The 15,487-nt window shown below is 37.2% G+C and overlaps 1 protein-coding gene across 1 annotated transcript in view; it reads right to left on the bottom strand.

The window, feature by feature from the left end:
• Positions 1-15,487, bottom strand: part of LOC136877240 (nose resistant to fluoxetine protein 6) — a 344,726-nt gene that overhangs the window by 5,752 nt on the left and 323,487 nt on the right. Inside the window, exons 14-15 of the mRNA XM_067151103.2 lie at positions 14,419-14,593; positions 5,665-5,807 (exon numbers count right to left, since the gene is read on the bottom strand). Of these exons, the coding sequence (XP_067007204.2) occupies positions 5,665-5,807; positions 14,419-14,593 (318 nt within the window). The remainder of the gene's footprint in view (positions 1-5,664; positions 5,808-14,418; positions 14,594-15,487) is intronic.

Below are 15,487 nucleotides of genomic sequence, written 5' to 3'. Positions count from 1 at the left end.
ATTTTCAGGTTTGTAATATCTTCAGTTTCTGAAATATAAGTAGCCTCATCAAAGGCATACAACCCCTTCTTCACCCCTTTTCACCCCTCCTATTGCGATTTTCCGAAAACAAAAAAATACATGTTTCTTTATGTTTAATGAAGATTCTAAATACCAATTTTTACATCTGCAAACTTTAAAAGTTTGGAGATATAGATTCACTCATTTTAAAAATTCACCCCCTTTTCACCCTCCCATTAATTGGATTTTGCAAAAACAAAAAAATACGTGTTTCCTTATTTTTAAAAGAGATCAAAAGTACCAATGTTCAGGTCTGTAATATCTTCAGTTTCTGAGATATAAGTACTGGTATCCTGATTAAGGGCATTCAACTCATTTTCCCCATTTTCACCCATTTTCACCCCTCCTATTGGGATTTTCTGAAAACAAAAAATACGTGTTTCCTTATTTTTAAAGAAGATTCTAAATACCAATTTTTACATCTGTAAACTTTTAAACTTTTGAGATATAGACACACTCATTTTAAAATTTCACCCCTCTTTTCACCCCCTTAGCGAAGGAATATCCAAAAATCCTCTCTTAGCGAGCACCTACATCTTAATATGAATATATCCCCAAAATTTCATTTCTTTACGTCCAGTAGTTTTGGCTCTGCGATGATGAATCAGTCAGTCAGTCAGTCAGGATAAGTTATTTTATATATATAGATAGTAGTTTCATGGCCCAAACTAACAGACATAATAACATTTTGGGTTTATGGCTGTGTGAAATGAGACAAACTTCAAGGAAACTTCATGGTCTGCAAGACTTAGCTCTACATCCTCAGAAGTGATTCTCAACTGATCATGATTATTCTACCAGTAATCATTTGATCTGCAGTAATGACACAAGGGGAAATTCAAATGCAAGTGATATTTAGAACCATCTTCAGTCTGACACCACAGGAGCTTGAAATGCCACAGATATTTAGAACAGTTACAGTCAGTCATGGTTCACTCTTGAGGAAGCAGAGTAAAAATCTTCAGAACATAAGTTTCTCCCTGGGTTGTCTCATTTCACTCCAAAAGAAGTCCATGGCTAAATGGTTAGCATGGCCCATGGGGTCCAAGGTTCGATTTCCGATTGGGTCATGAATTTTAACTTTCATTAGTGAATTCCCCATGGCTCAGGGACAGGGAGTTTGTACTGTCTTCAGCATTAGACTTCACCTTATATTGGGCCCCATCCTCACAGATGCACAGGTCGCCTGTACAGAGTAAACTCGAAAGACCTGCACCAGGCCTCTCCGCAGGCTGCACATCATTATTATTATTATTATTACTCCAAAAGAATACCATGTCTAATACAGTAATATCTTTCCAAAATGATATATCAGAGATTTCTTAGGACAGGAGAATTTTAAACTATAGTATTCAATATTGCCACAACAAATAATGACTGGAAGAACATTAATATAAGTAATTTCAATCATGGATGTCACTGGAAAAATCTTTGAGTATGGTAAGTCACTTAACATAGCATAATATAGGATTTAAGTTTTAGTGTTTAAGAGAGCCTAATCCTAAAACTAGTTGAGTATACCAATATAAAGAGCCAGGTCTAACAGTAGTAATGCAATTGGTTTAGAAAATGTCCCAAGAACTGACAATGCTTAAACATTACATCAATTTCATATGAAAGTCATATGGTTATACTGTAATTAGAAAAATGTAAATAATAGAAAACATGACAAAGTAGCCAAATAAAATGTATTATAATTAATTATAAGAAGTGCTATGTGGCAAACCAATGGAAATTTCATTACATATTTATCAGATGTACTGGTATGTGTATCTACATATTTTCCATACTATGTTAAACAATTGAAAATTTATCCTTCTTAATATAGGAGGAAAGACAAAGAACTAAAAAGATGAATAATTTCTGATAGGAATTAACCAAAAATGGTAGCGCTTCCTTCTTTCATGAGTAAATATTGTTACCTACTTCTTATTAAGGTGACTTAGTCATCATCATCATCATCCTAAACCATCTCCAGTTTCCCGGGTGTGGTATATGAGCCTCCTCCATCTCATCCTGTCCTTGTACCATTCTTCCTCCACCAACTTGTCCCAATCATGACCTCTCAGCATTACATCGCTCTTAACTAAATCTATCCATTTCCTTCGTGGCCTTCCAAAGGGTCGTCTTCCTTCTACCTTTCTGTCAAATTCCTTCCTTGCAGTTCTGTTTACTGGCATCCTCTTCATGTGACCAAACCACTTCAGTCTCGATATCTGAATCTTATTTAGGAGAGAAGTGTCTATTCCTACTTCTTCTCTAATTTTCTCATTCCTAATCTTGTCTTTCCTGGTTTTCTGGATCATAGTGCGTAGGAATTTCATTTCAGCTGCCTGAAGTTTGGAATTATCTCTATTGGTCAGTGTTGTGGTTTCGAGACTGTATGTAAGAATTGGTGTATAATAGGACTTGTACAATGTCATTTTTGTTTTCATGGGTATTTGCTCATCCCACAGCAGGTGTCTTACCTGGTGGTAGAATTGTGTTGCCTTATTGATTCGATTGTTCACCTCATGTTTTGCTAGATTGTCATTTGATATAACGCTACCCAAGTATTTGAAAACTGGAACGCTGTCCAGTTGAGCTTCATTTAACATGACTATTGGTTCTGCTCCTTCCCCATACACTTTCATCACCACCGTCTTGGTCTTGTTGATGTTTAAACCATATTTCTTAAACTCCTCATTCCAGCTTTGTATTCTCTCTCCCAATTCATCTTCTGAGTCACTCCAGATCGCAACATCACCTGCAAATGTGAAGGCTTTGATATCTCCATGTTCTTTCCTTTTAATAGATTTCATTACTACATCCATTACAATAATAAATAGAAGTGGTGACAATGAGCTGCCCTGCTGCACTCCTCTCTTTGTTTCAAACCAGTCCGACAAACCACATCCTACTTGAATACACCTTCTGTTTCCACTATACAACATTTTCACTTTGTCTATAAGGCTGTCTCGCACTTGAAGTTCTTTCATGCATTGCCAAATTCTTTCCCTTGGTACACTATCATATGCTTTCTCAATGTCCAAAAATATAAGGAATAAAGGCTTGTTCTTCTCCCAGTATTTTTCCATTAGCATCCTAATTGCAAATATAAGGTCTGTAGTTGACCTTCCTGGTCTGAAACCATACTGCTCTTCTTCCAAAATTGGTTCAACAATATCTCTGATTCTGGTCTCTATTATTTTTTCCAATATTTTCAGGACATGAGACAGTAGTGTGATACCACGGTAATTAGTACATTTTCGTCGGCTTCCTTTCTTGAACAGAGGTACAATGATGCCCATCTTCCAGTTCTCAGGAATAGTATTTTTCTCCCATATCTTGTTGAGCAGTCTATAGAGCCATTGGATTCCTGGAACTCCCGCTGCTTTCAGCATATCTGCACTTAGTTCATCTACGCCCACTGCCTTTCCTTTCTTCATGCTCTTGAGCGCATTTTCAACCTCAAGCCATGTAATTGGTGGTTCAGTTGTGGTTCCTCGACTTGGCTCTCCTCTATCCGTTGTTGTGTTTTCTGTATCTCCATTCAGCAGCTTTTCAAAATAGATCTTGAGTTCTTGTTTAATTTCTCCCTCTTCTTGTGCCAGAGTTCCATCATCACGTTCTATTGCTTTTATGGTCTCTTGATCCCTTCGCTTGTTTTTCACTACTCTGTATAGCAATTTCATATTTCCTCTACTGTCCTCTTCCAGTTTGTCTGCAAACTCATTCCATTTCTTCTCTTTTTCTTCCCTTACAATGTTCTTTACAGCAAGTTTCTTGTTCCTGTATACTCCTTGAAGTCTTTGTATTTCTTGTTCATTTCATTCTTGTCCCTGTTTTTGTTTCTCCTTGTCCAGTGCCTTCTTTATTTGGTTTCTTTCTTTCACCGCTGTTTTCACTCTATCATTCCACCATGGTGTCTCCTTTTTTCTTTTGATAGAACTTGTAACTCCACATAGGTTTTTGGCTTCTCCCACAAAGGTGTCTTTGAAGGCCTTCCATTCTTCATTAATGCTGGTTACTTCACACTTCGGCAAACTCTGTTGAATCCTTAGTTTGTATTCTTCCTTTATTTGGACTTCTTGCAACTTCCAAGTTTTAATCCTTGGTTTTTTTCGTAATAAGTTTCTGCGTTTCATTTGTCTTATGTTTGAAGTCTACTACCAACAATCTGTGGTCACTGTCCATGCTTTCACTAGGGATGACCTTTACATCTGTGATGTACCTGCCACCATCTTTATTTGTGATTACGTAGTCAATCAATGTTCTATACTGGCCATCCCAACTGTACCTTGTTATTCTGTGACTGTCTCTTTTTTTGAAGAATGTATTTTTGATTATAAGATCATTTCTTCTGCACAGATCTAATAGTTGTTCTCCTTCTGGGTTCCTTTGTCCAAATCCATGTGGACCAATGATGTTCTCGTACCCAAGTCTGTCTACCCCAACTTACGCATTTAGATCTCCAATAATAATAACATTTTCCTCATTAACTGTATCTTCCAGGTCTTGCCGAAATTTCTCTTTGTCTTCCTCACTGCAGCCTGTCTGTGGGGCATACACTTGTATGATGGTGTACTTAGTGTTCTCCAGTTTCATGGACATTTTAATGATTCTATCACTTTTGCAGATAACTTCAGCTGTAGCATCAGTTCTTTTGTTAATTAAGAATCCAACACCATTTTTCGCTACCTTCTCCTGTCCACTCCAGTATAATTTATAACCTCCACGAAGTGTCTTACTTCCAATCCCTTTCCATTTGGTCTCACTTAATCCCAATATTGATATTTTTCTTCTATCCATCATGTCTAGGAGTTCTTCTAACTTTCCAGTTAATGATGGAATGTTCATAGTTCCAATTCGGTATTTGGGTCTCTTTTTTATTTGGGGTTTCCTTTCAGAACATTGTATATCATCAGCCTTATGGTCATCATACTTTACAATTGTCTGAGAGGACGTGTCAATCCGGTCTATAATATTCTTTCCGAGGCTCTTTTTCTTATTGAAAGCAACTATACTCAATACTCTCCTGCTGACTTGCTAGGCCTAACGCATAAGAGGATTTTCTTTCAGGGTTTACTCCCTTAGCCTTTGAGGATGCATTTAAGGTGACTTAGTATCCTCCTCAATTTTACTTCTGAATTTAAAAAAAAAAATTAAAACTAAAGATAGTTAGAAAGTGTCCCAGAATTACCATAAAATAGATATGGCACTGGTATGAACATGTAGAAGACAACCCACAGTCACTATTAATTTGTCATAATAACTGAGGTAGTTCAGCTTCCGACGTATTCTTTTAACCATTTTCATATTAAACAACAATTACTGGTCTGTGTATCAGAAAGTGTATTTTCCATCCAAAATAGTCACTTAGCCTCATATTTATGGACAAATATTTCTTGTGAATCATCAATGCATTTACTGGAAAGGAGACAAGAAGTGTAAACCTACATCAAAGACAGAAAGATTGGAAGAAGAATAGGTACTTTGTGTATGATTCTCTCCTCGTGCCAGCTTTCTGGCTTTAATGTACTGTATATTAGTTTGAAAAGAATATTAATTAATGTTTTCCATATTTAAAAATATATCACAATTAAATTTATGAAATACACTTACAACAGTCTCTTTTGTTAGATGGAAGGGACTATCCATGCTCATTGGAACAACACGTATGATGAGCGGATGTACAAGATAGGCACAGTAAGTTACTCGGCTGAACGGATATAGGATACTCATAGATAGTAACTTGTTCACATAACCTGTAACAAAGAATGCATTCCAATACAACATACTTTATTTCATTAATTACATATTAATAGAAAACTACAACCACATTTCCATTACCAAATTGAATTCTACAGAAAATTACACAAAACTTACATCAATTTCTTACATATTATCGAGTATAAATGAGTCTGACTGTTAGGTCATCAGCCCAGAGTTTGCGCAGTTCCTCAGATAGCACCACAAGAGGTTACATAGTTATAAGGACACTGCAAAAGTTCATTTTTCCTAACGCCCGGATGCACTAGTTTTGTTCCCAGTGCCATTACTCAGCGCCACCCATACCTCAGCAGTTTCCATATTGAGACTGGGACTTTGGTCTGGTCTGTGTCAAGAGACAGTTGCAAACGTACTGCAGTAATCATATTTGTCAAAATGTCTGGATCCATAACATCTCTTGAATCTGGCAATATACTTTAGATTTATGTTTGGACAGTGCTTTTTTAGTAAATCACACGAAAAGCTTTGAGTAAGTACATCAGGTCTCTTATCAGTCATATATTTCTGATAAATGAAGTACATGGTGCATTTGATTTACCCTCCATATTTTATGTATGTGTGTATGTATGTATGTATGTATGTATGTATGTATGTATGTATGTATGTATGTATGTATGTTTGTTGGGTATTCAGCCCGAAGGCTGGTCTGATCCTCCACAGTTCCACCAAAGGCTAACATAGACAGCTTAGACGTCACTGAAGAGGCATACTAGGGAAATGAGGAGTGAGGTAGTTTCCCGTTGCTTTCCTCACAGAGCCAGAAGTTGCTATTGCATATCAGTCTGCCAAGCCCACTGAAATGCATGCACCAACCGACCCTATGGGCGATATTTTCACACCAATCATAACAGGGACTGGCTGCATAAGGAATGGTATTACTAGCATCGCTCATACCTCGGTCACTATCATATTGTCAAAGCCAAGGATGAGAGTGAGACAGGACAATGAAAGTAACAAATTGCTCTAGCCCATACCAGAAGACATAGCGCACTGTAAACACTACATCTTGCCAGCAAGGGCTTCCACATTTTATAGCCAATTAATTTATTTATTCTTCCTCAAACTCATGAGGTTGTCAGAAATGAAAAAGAATGCCAATCAAATCCTCTCTAGTAGTTCTCTGAAAAAACATAAAATAAATACACAATTACTTTTTTATCAGGGCATACAGCTAATGATTTAAGATTAAAATGAATACACAACTATTAAACTGTTGAGTGGTTTCTAACTGATGGAACAGAGGTGATTTGTAGGATGGATATTGAAGCTATCAGTGTACAGATACAGCAATGATGCTTTACCAAAGGGCATCTCACACTATTGTGACTGTAAGTTTGGGAGCCACTTCTTCCCTCTACTCTTTTGGATGTCATCAGCCCACTGTAATAGTAGACTTCCAACATTGTGCCATATTTCATATTGCCATTTCAACACCTGTAGTCCAGCCGCCAGCTGTCCGGCCCTGACGTTTCTCAGACAGTGTTGCCGGTTTTGAATCGTGTGATATAAACAAATGCAAACTCCTAAAATGTATGTATATGGAACTATTCAATTTGCATCTAGGGCTGATGATGGCATATAACAGATGCCGAAACTAGTACCTTTATGACATGTGATTGACTCACAATAAAATATTATTGTATTGAATAGGTGGACCTTTGGAAACCTTAATTTACTGTAATCCTAAAATATTTCACACATACGCAGATCAGATTCTGTGTTAATGCAATGGAAATGCATACAGAAATAGACAAAAATTACCTCTAATACGGAATTCAAAAACCAAGAATAGTGTAATCATAATAATAAAACATTAAAATTAACAGCACTCCAAGAACAGCATAAATCACCGCTGTTCTCAATCTCTATATACCGCCTGCTCTGTGCCGCGAGAATTGCGTTCACAGCGACATTGCAGATGGCAGCACTTACCACACCCAGAAAATATGTTGTTTAAATAAGACTTCGTCTTGTTACTTTCACTGACCTGTCTCAGTCTCATCCTTGGCTTTGACAATATGAAAGTGACCGAGGTATGAGCGATGCTAGTAATACCATTCCTTATGCAGCCAGTCCCTGTTATGATTGGTGTGAAAATATGAAAAAAAATCCTTAATAAAATATATAAAATTTACCAGTTACAGTAGATATACTAGTATCATCCCACTGGTGCATGGGACACAAAAATTTCAGAATTTTCTCCACACAAATAACAGAGCACCTTTTCAGTCCTTTTCTTACTGTTACTTAACAGCAGTGGATGCACACATTTTTCTATCACTATTTCGCTGACCCTTTGTTCATGACCTGATTTCGGGATATGTTTTCTAGCACATACTGCAGTGCGTGCATCCGTCTTGTCATTATGTCCACCACCCAATCTCACTGCACTAAACAGAGCTTTTATTGCATCTCCATAAAATCATCTACTGAGAACATGAAAGAACCCATTTTGCAACACATAAGACATACATTCTACTATAGATTTCACAGTTAGTGAGACAGTATCTGCCGTCTCTTTAGTCAGACACTTCAGTTTTGCATGTTTTGATTCCAACTGAATTATTTTTACGTACTCGATGAAATCATCATTCAACCATTGTAGTATTTTATCTGCTGGTGAATAGAAATGAACACAGTCTGGATTGTTTTGCTGAACGTGCCGAGTTCTGTCAATGAGGTCGTGGAATGTGAACATTTTTTAAATTGATTGCATGAAGCGCACTGTCGATTCCACGTACAAAATGTCTAAACATGTGTTTATAAACAGGCATGGTTTTCTTTCATGAAGCGAATAGCAGCAGTGACTGCTGGGGAAATATTTGTACAGCAGGACATTCATCTTTTCCAAATTCCTCTTTTTTTTTTTTTTTTTTTTTTTTTTAATACCAAACAGGCTTGAATGTCAAGTCTCTCTGGAGGCGATAAACTTCTTTCACACATTTGGAGGTGATGATGCCATTGCCGTCATTTCTCTGTCTAGGAACTGGAATCTCACAATTTCTATCAAATGGTAATAGTCAAAACTGAAAAGAAGTTTCCGACTGAGATAACATGGATGAGTCACACGGGTTCTCACTTTTTCCTCTCCAAAATATTTAAACATAAAAACATTGGTTCCATGATTGTCTTTCAATGGCATTAATAATTTCTGAACTATAAGTAATAGATCGGAGTCTTCTAAGCTTTTAACAAGGAAATGGGTAGCAGGAATAGGGAACTTTCCTGAATGTCCGTTCACAACAAAGCACAACAGTTTATTCATGAGAGTAGGGGATTTTCCAGTATCTGTGCAGCATACAGTTTTTAACATTGACCATGCAAACGAACTTGTCACTGGTTTGGTTATAGAGGAGCCTACCTAATGAGCCATTTAATCAGCAATCACTGTCACACACCTCTTTGTTGGTCTGAGAGTATCACATTCAGATCCATATATTTCCTTCACTAATTGGGAAATCCTGACAAACACTCAACATTTCCCATTTAGGCTATCTGTCCAGAGTACTTTGTGATGGAGCTGACACTAGACCAGGAATCCTCCCATATTCGTAGCTGTTTGGGATACTATTCTCCACACCACACAGTACCGTGTGATTTGTTCTGACCGCGTGGATTTTGTCTAGCAAAAATTCTGGATTTGATCTAAAAGATAAATGATCTTTTGTTCATTCTATTTAGCAGCTTCCTTCACTTTAATCAGACAATCAATTTCTGGGTTTCTTTAAATTTCCTCTGCAGTCTTTTAAGTTCATTAAGGTTAGTCATCAGCTTTTATCTCAGTCTCAGAATTCTCAATCGGAGCCTCCAATGTATGATTTTCAAATGACTGCTGATATTCTTACTTGTTGGAATATTGACTTGGGTTGAGACATCATTTTTCACATGAATTTTGTACTCGTAATACAATGTATTTCCTGCAGCTGAAGAGCTTGTTTCATCATAGACTTGTTCCGAAGAAATATTCTCTCTGATTGTTCGTGCAGCTGTTTTTCTGGTTTGAAGGTATTCCAGATAATTCGAAAACCAAGTAGGCACAATCTCTGGCTTCAATAAAAAGAAATTAAGTTTTATCTTTGATCTTCATCTCTAAAATTCAGGCTACAAACACGAGAATAATAGGACGTAATCCATTGACTACCCTTGGTTGATCCTTGCCTTGATATAGTGTTAAGCCAATTTCCCCAAAGTTCTTTACTTGGGGTGATTTCAGGAAAGCTCATACCCGAAGAATTTGGATTCCTTGCTATAATATACAAAGAGGAACACTACAATTCATCATTTAAAACTTGAGACATACACACATGAATACTTTATGCAAACGCACAGGAACACAACAACATGGGTACAGAAATAAACTGGGTGCATTAGCTGGCGTCCCTAGCGGAGGTTGGTGACACTGATAGCTCACGCTGAGCAGCGTGTTAACCGCATAGCATAGAGCAGGCAGTTTATAGGATTGAGATAGCAGTGGCATAAATATAATAACAAAATATTCCAGTCAAAATTAAGCACACTCAGTAAATAGAATAACCGTAATTCAAAAATAGTAGACTATAAACAAAATATAAAATAATAACATTAAAACCCAAACTCTGTAAATAGTATCACCATAATTAAAATGAGTCAGATTAAAAAATAAAACCCTGAGAATAGTACCACCGTGGTAATCATAACGTTGCTCTTACAATAAAACAACATGCTCATAGAATAGTAGTGCCGAAATAATAAAATATTGCAATAAAATGAATATGTACACTAACTAATCCAAAGGTAATACATCAAGTTCTCTCAGTATTTTACTTGAACTGGTCTTTCCTCCACTGAATAAGCAAGATTCACTTTTTTTATTTTTATGTCACACCAACACAGATAGGTCTTATGGCGATGATGAGATAGGTAAGGCCTAGGAATGGGAAGGAAGCGGCCATGGCCTTAATTAAGGTACAGCCCCAGCATTTGCCTGGTGTGAAAATGGAAAACCACGGAAAACCATCTTCAGAGCTGCTGACAGTGGGATTCGAACCCACTATCTCCCGGATGCAAGCTCACAGCTGCGCGCTCCTAACCGCACAGCCAACTTGCCCGGTAAAGCAACATTCTTCCAAAGAGAAAAGTAGTTTACCATGCATGGGAAATTCCCTCCTCATGTAATAACTACAAATATGTTTCCTTATCTCATACTTTTGTCTGGCTCCATGGCTAAATGGTTAGCGTGCTGGCCTTTGGTCACAGGGGTCGCAGCTTCGATTCCTGGCAGGGTCGGGAATTCTAACCATCATTGGTTAATTTCATTGGCATGGGGGTTGGGTGTATGTGTCATCTTCATCATCATTTCATCCTCATCATGATGCGCAGGTTGCCTAGGGGAGTCAAATCAAAAGACCTGCACCTGGCGAGCCGAACATGTCCTCAGACACTCCCAGCACTAAAAGCAATATGCCATTTCATATCATCACATCCTTTTGAAATGCATTTAGTGATGTCTTGGGACACTGTCTTGGTCTTCGTTTTTCAGGAGTACACAGCACTTCAGAAGGTGTAGTAAGATCCACTGGACACTTTTCTTTTGTTACACTTTTCACAGTTGTCCTACCTACTCTTATGGCCGGTTTCACCAAGCTTCGTTTATGAATTTGACAACTGTTTAACTTTGACAATTATTCATTTATCATCCTTTTTTTTTTGTTTCTTCAATGTCTATTCACTTTAACAATCGTCAAGTGCACCGTCAATTTTGACGCACCAAAATTTCGACCTTCAAACATGATGATTCGTTTAAAATGGTGTCCCTGTGTTGAAAACACTGCAGTGTTCAGTATAGTTGGAAAATACAGAACCTTTTAAAGTGTTTTAAGCATTTTGGTGTTTTACAGGAAGTGTTAAAGTACTTCACCAAAGTTATTTAGAAGATCATGAATGTGGGAGACAACTTTGATGCTGAATTACTGTACCGGTATATAGAATTATTGGAAAATCTGGGACCTGAACATGCAATTCCTGACTGTAATGATCATTTCTTCTCAATGGATGACTTCAATTTCATAACTAGGTACAGATTTTCCAATAGGGTAGTACTGAAACTTTTAGAGCAAATTGAAAATAGTCTGGAATATCCTACTAACAGTAATAGTCCGTTAACACCCATACAACAACTACTTTTAACTACCGTATTCATTTTTGTGCTACTGGTTCTTTTCAATTGGTACTAGCAGATGTGAATAGTGTATCTAAATCAACAATTTGTGACTATATTAGAAAAGTTTCTGAAGCAATTGGTTCCTTCAGACCCCTGTATGTGAGTTTTCCTGAAGGTGATGATTTTTATATGATAAGCAATTTCCGTAGAGTAATAAGCGCCATTGACTGTACACACGTACCTATATTGTCTCCAGGTGGACGTAATGCAGAAGATTTTTGCAACAGAAAGTCCTATTTTTCAATGAATATACAGACTATTTGTGATGCTAATTTACTAATAGGGAATATTGTTGCTAGATGGCCTGGATCAGTTCACAACAGTTTTATTTTTGATAATTCTGAAATAAGAATGAAATTTGAGACGGGAAGAATCCAAGAAGGACATCTCCTAGGGGATAATGGATATCGACTTACACATTTCCTTCTTACACCATTCTTAAATCCACAAAATCAAGGCAAGGAAAACTACAACAGAGCCCATATTAAGACAAGAAACACTGTTGAGCAACAATATGGAGTATGGAAAAGGAGATTTCCGGCCTTATCACTCGGTTTAAAAACATCAGTAACAACATCTATCATAGTGGCTACCGCTGTGCTACATATGATAATATTAATATGCAAACAAAGGTAGATGACCCCCGGAAAATGAAGGACTCCATCACTACCTTGAAGAGAAAAGGCTACTTAATGGGAATTATTTAGTCTTTGAGGAAATTAATGTACCTGGCTTAGCTGATCAAGATGGTCCTCCAGTTGTTAATCGGGACAGAATCATTGGAAACCACTTCCATAAAGACACTGCTTTAAAAGTAGAATAAATTTAAAACACACGAGTTCTTTAGGGGAAAGTGGGACACATTGAACTGGAAAAAAATATTTTCACTGCTACTCATCCAGCAATTTTAATACAGACCTGCAGTTTTCCCCCTATTGAGGTTTAATCATTCAAGTATCAAATGCCCTTATATGTATATACTATGAATAGTAGTTTCAAAGCTGCATGTCTTTAAATAAAATTAGGTAAATGGTTCATTCTGCCCCACCCTTGGGGTACCATGAACCAGTCTACAGAGTTGCATTAGAAGAACTTAATTTCAGAGTTATTTCCAAATTTAACGTAATCTTCGCATACAATCCTCTTATAAATTACATAACTAATCATACAGGCATTCAACCACACATACACATTTAAAATTAACGGACTTCAATGGCCTGGAAGTTAATTCCAAATTTGAAGTATGATTTTTGTCTCTTTGTCAACCCCTGTTCAGTAGGTTTTGGCAGCACATACACTATATTGTTTGCTGGAACAGATGCCTCATCCCTTACCTGAGGAAAAAAGAACTTTCCACCCATTTTTTCACTCTTTCTCAAAAATGACACCTAATAGTCCCCTGCATCATCCTTCGGTTTCAATATTTTCCCCACATAGTAAACATACTTTTTGTTTTTCAGTTCAAACTTGGTCAGAACAAAATCATCTAAACAAATGGCTTACACACACTGTAAAAACACACAATTCATGCAGGCTAGAGAACAACTGAGGCCACGTGTTTCTCTTCAATCTCAAATCTGGCGCGCCGATGATGCCAGGCATTGCAAACCGTGACAATTATTTTACTATGAACAGAACCTTAGTATTATTTTGCAGTAAAATAACTCTAATTAAAACATTAACATCAAATCGATGAAGGGTATTGGTTTAAGTGATTTAATATTTAAAACATATGGCACAATGTAAATTCGTAATAGTGTTTTCAAAGATATATCTATAGTTTCAAATTGCCACGGGTTGACAATACTGTTCTCTCCTCTCTCTTTTCTTTGCACCACAATCTGTCAGGGTTGGACAGCCAATGGCTGGACCATAGTTGGTCCATCAACTTCCACCCTGTCTCACCCATTTCCACTTAAGTGTAGCTATGAGCCAGATCACATCAGGTGTCTTTGTTCTTCTTTATATTTCCTTGTTAAGTATTCTGTCTTGAAGTGAGCTCCCAAGCTTGTTCCTTTTCTTGGCCCACTGCATAACTTGTTAGTCTGTTGGTGTTATGTCAAGTCAGTGTGACTCTTTGCAGACCATAGGTAGTAACTGTGAGGATACATGCATTGAATACCCCTCTTTTAAGGTTGATTAGGATGCCTCTGTCTTTGAGGATGAAAGAAAGATTTCCAGATCTCAAAAACAGTAGTGCACTTTCTGCATCTATTCTGCAATATAATTATTCATTCTCAAAAAATCATACTTAAAGATCACAAATTTGGTTCAAGAACAAGCCCTTTTGTTGTTGTTTATAATGTGAACAATTGATCACTACAGTATCAAAAACTGTACCCATTCATCCTATCAAATGTCAATCAAAATCTCACAACTAAACTTACCACCATATCCAGTAGAACAAGCCACGACAATCCAGGCTAACCCAAGGGCCCAGGCAGTATGACTAAGAGAGGAATATGCAGCTCCCAACAGAGGATGCAGCTCTACTTTATACAATCCATATATGAGACAGAGGAAGCATGTTGTTGACAGGATCCAGCCTGCTACCACAGCTGCCTATTGACAAAAGGAAATACCATCTATTAGTGTTGGCACTACTTTGGTATAACATTAGAAACAGAAATACGCATAGAAGTCAACATTCTCAAGTTACAAAGCATGGCCAGAATGTCGTAGCACCAAAGTGTGCATGGAACGAGCTACACAAGCAAGGAAGAAGAAGAGTGTGGGTACACCAGAGAGTTAATGGAGAGAGTGAGACAACAAAATCCATATTTTACAGTTAATTCGTGAGTGGTCACGCGTGAGACTTTTCCTCACATTAAAATAATTATGATATGTTTCACAGTTTTGTGGGGCGTAAGGCTGAAATTTACTACTGAAATGAAATACAAGTTCTACCTTATATATTTTACATAAAAATGAAATGATTAGCTGTTTATTAAAGACACAAATTACTACTTAAAATAACATATGCAATGTACATAAAAATAACTTCCATCCTGAAGTTATAAAAAATAAAATCTCACACATGCATTATGTCTAGTAATATGTACAAAGCAAGGTTTCTGAACACAATATCATTTTCGAAAACAAGAAGTGCTAATACAAATACTAACGCGTACAACAGGAGTAAGTTTCCCGCTCCACTTCAACATAACACCAACGTCATTAGTTGCGCGATTAGAGAAACTCTCATGCAGCATGCGCGGACACATAGGAACCTTTGTTCTGACTAGCGGAGGGGGTGCTTACCCATCACATGTGAATCGCTCTACTCATGACAGTTATAAACTCAGCTAGAAGAAGGAACAGTCATCTCCCTTTCATCACCGTGAAGTAATATCACAATAAAAAATAATGTGAGAGAAAATTTCATATAGCGACCACTTACAGGTTAAGATACCAGGCTAAACAGCTTGTTATAAACTGAACTGACACCCTTCAGGA

The sequence above is a fragment of the Anabrus simplex genome, chromosome 1 (assembly GCF_040414725.1).
Source record: "Anabrus simplex isolate iqAnaSimp1 chromosome 1, ASM4041472v1, whole genome shotgun sequence".
Classification (NCBI taxonomy): Eukaryota; Metazoa; Arthropoda; class Insecta; order Orthoptera; family Tettigoniidae; genus Anabrus; species Anabrus simplex.
This window is presented reverse-complemented; position numbering and strand designations above follow the sequence as displayed.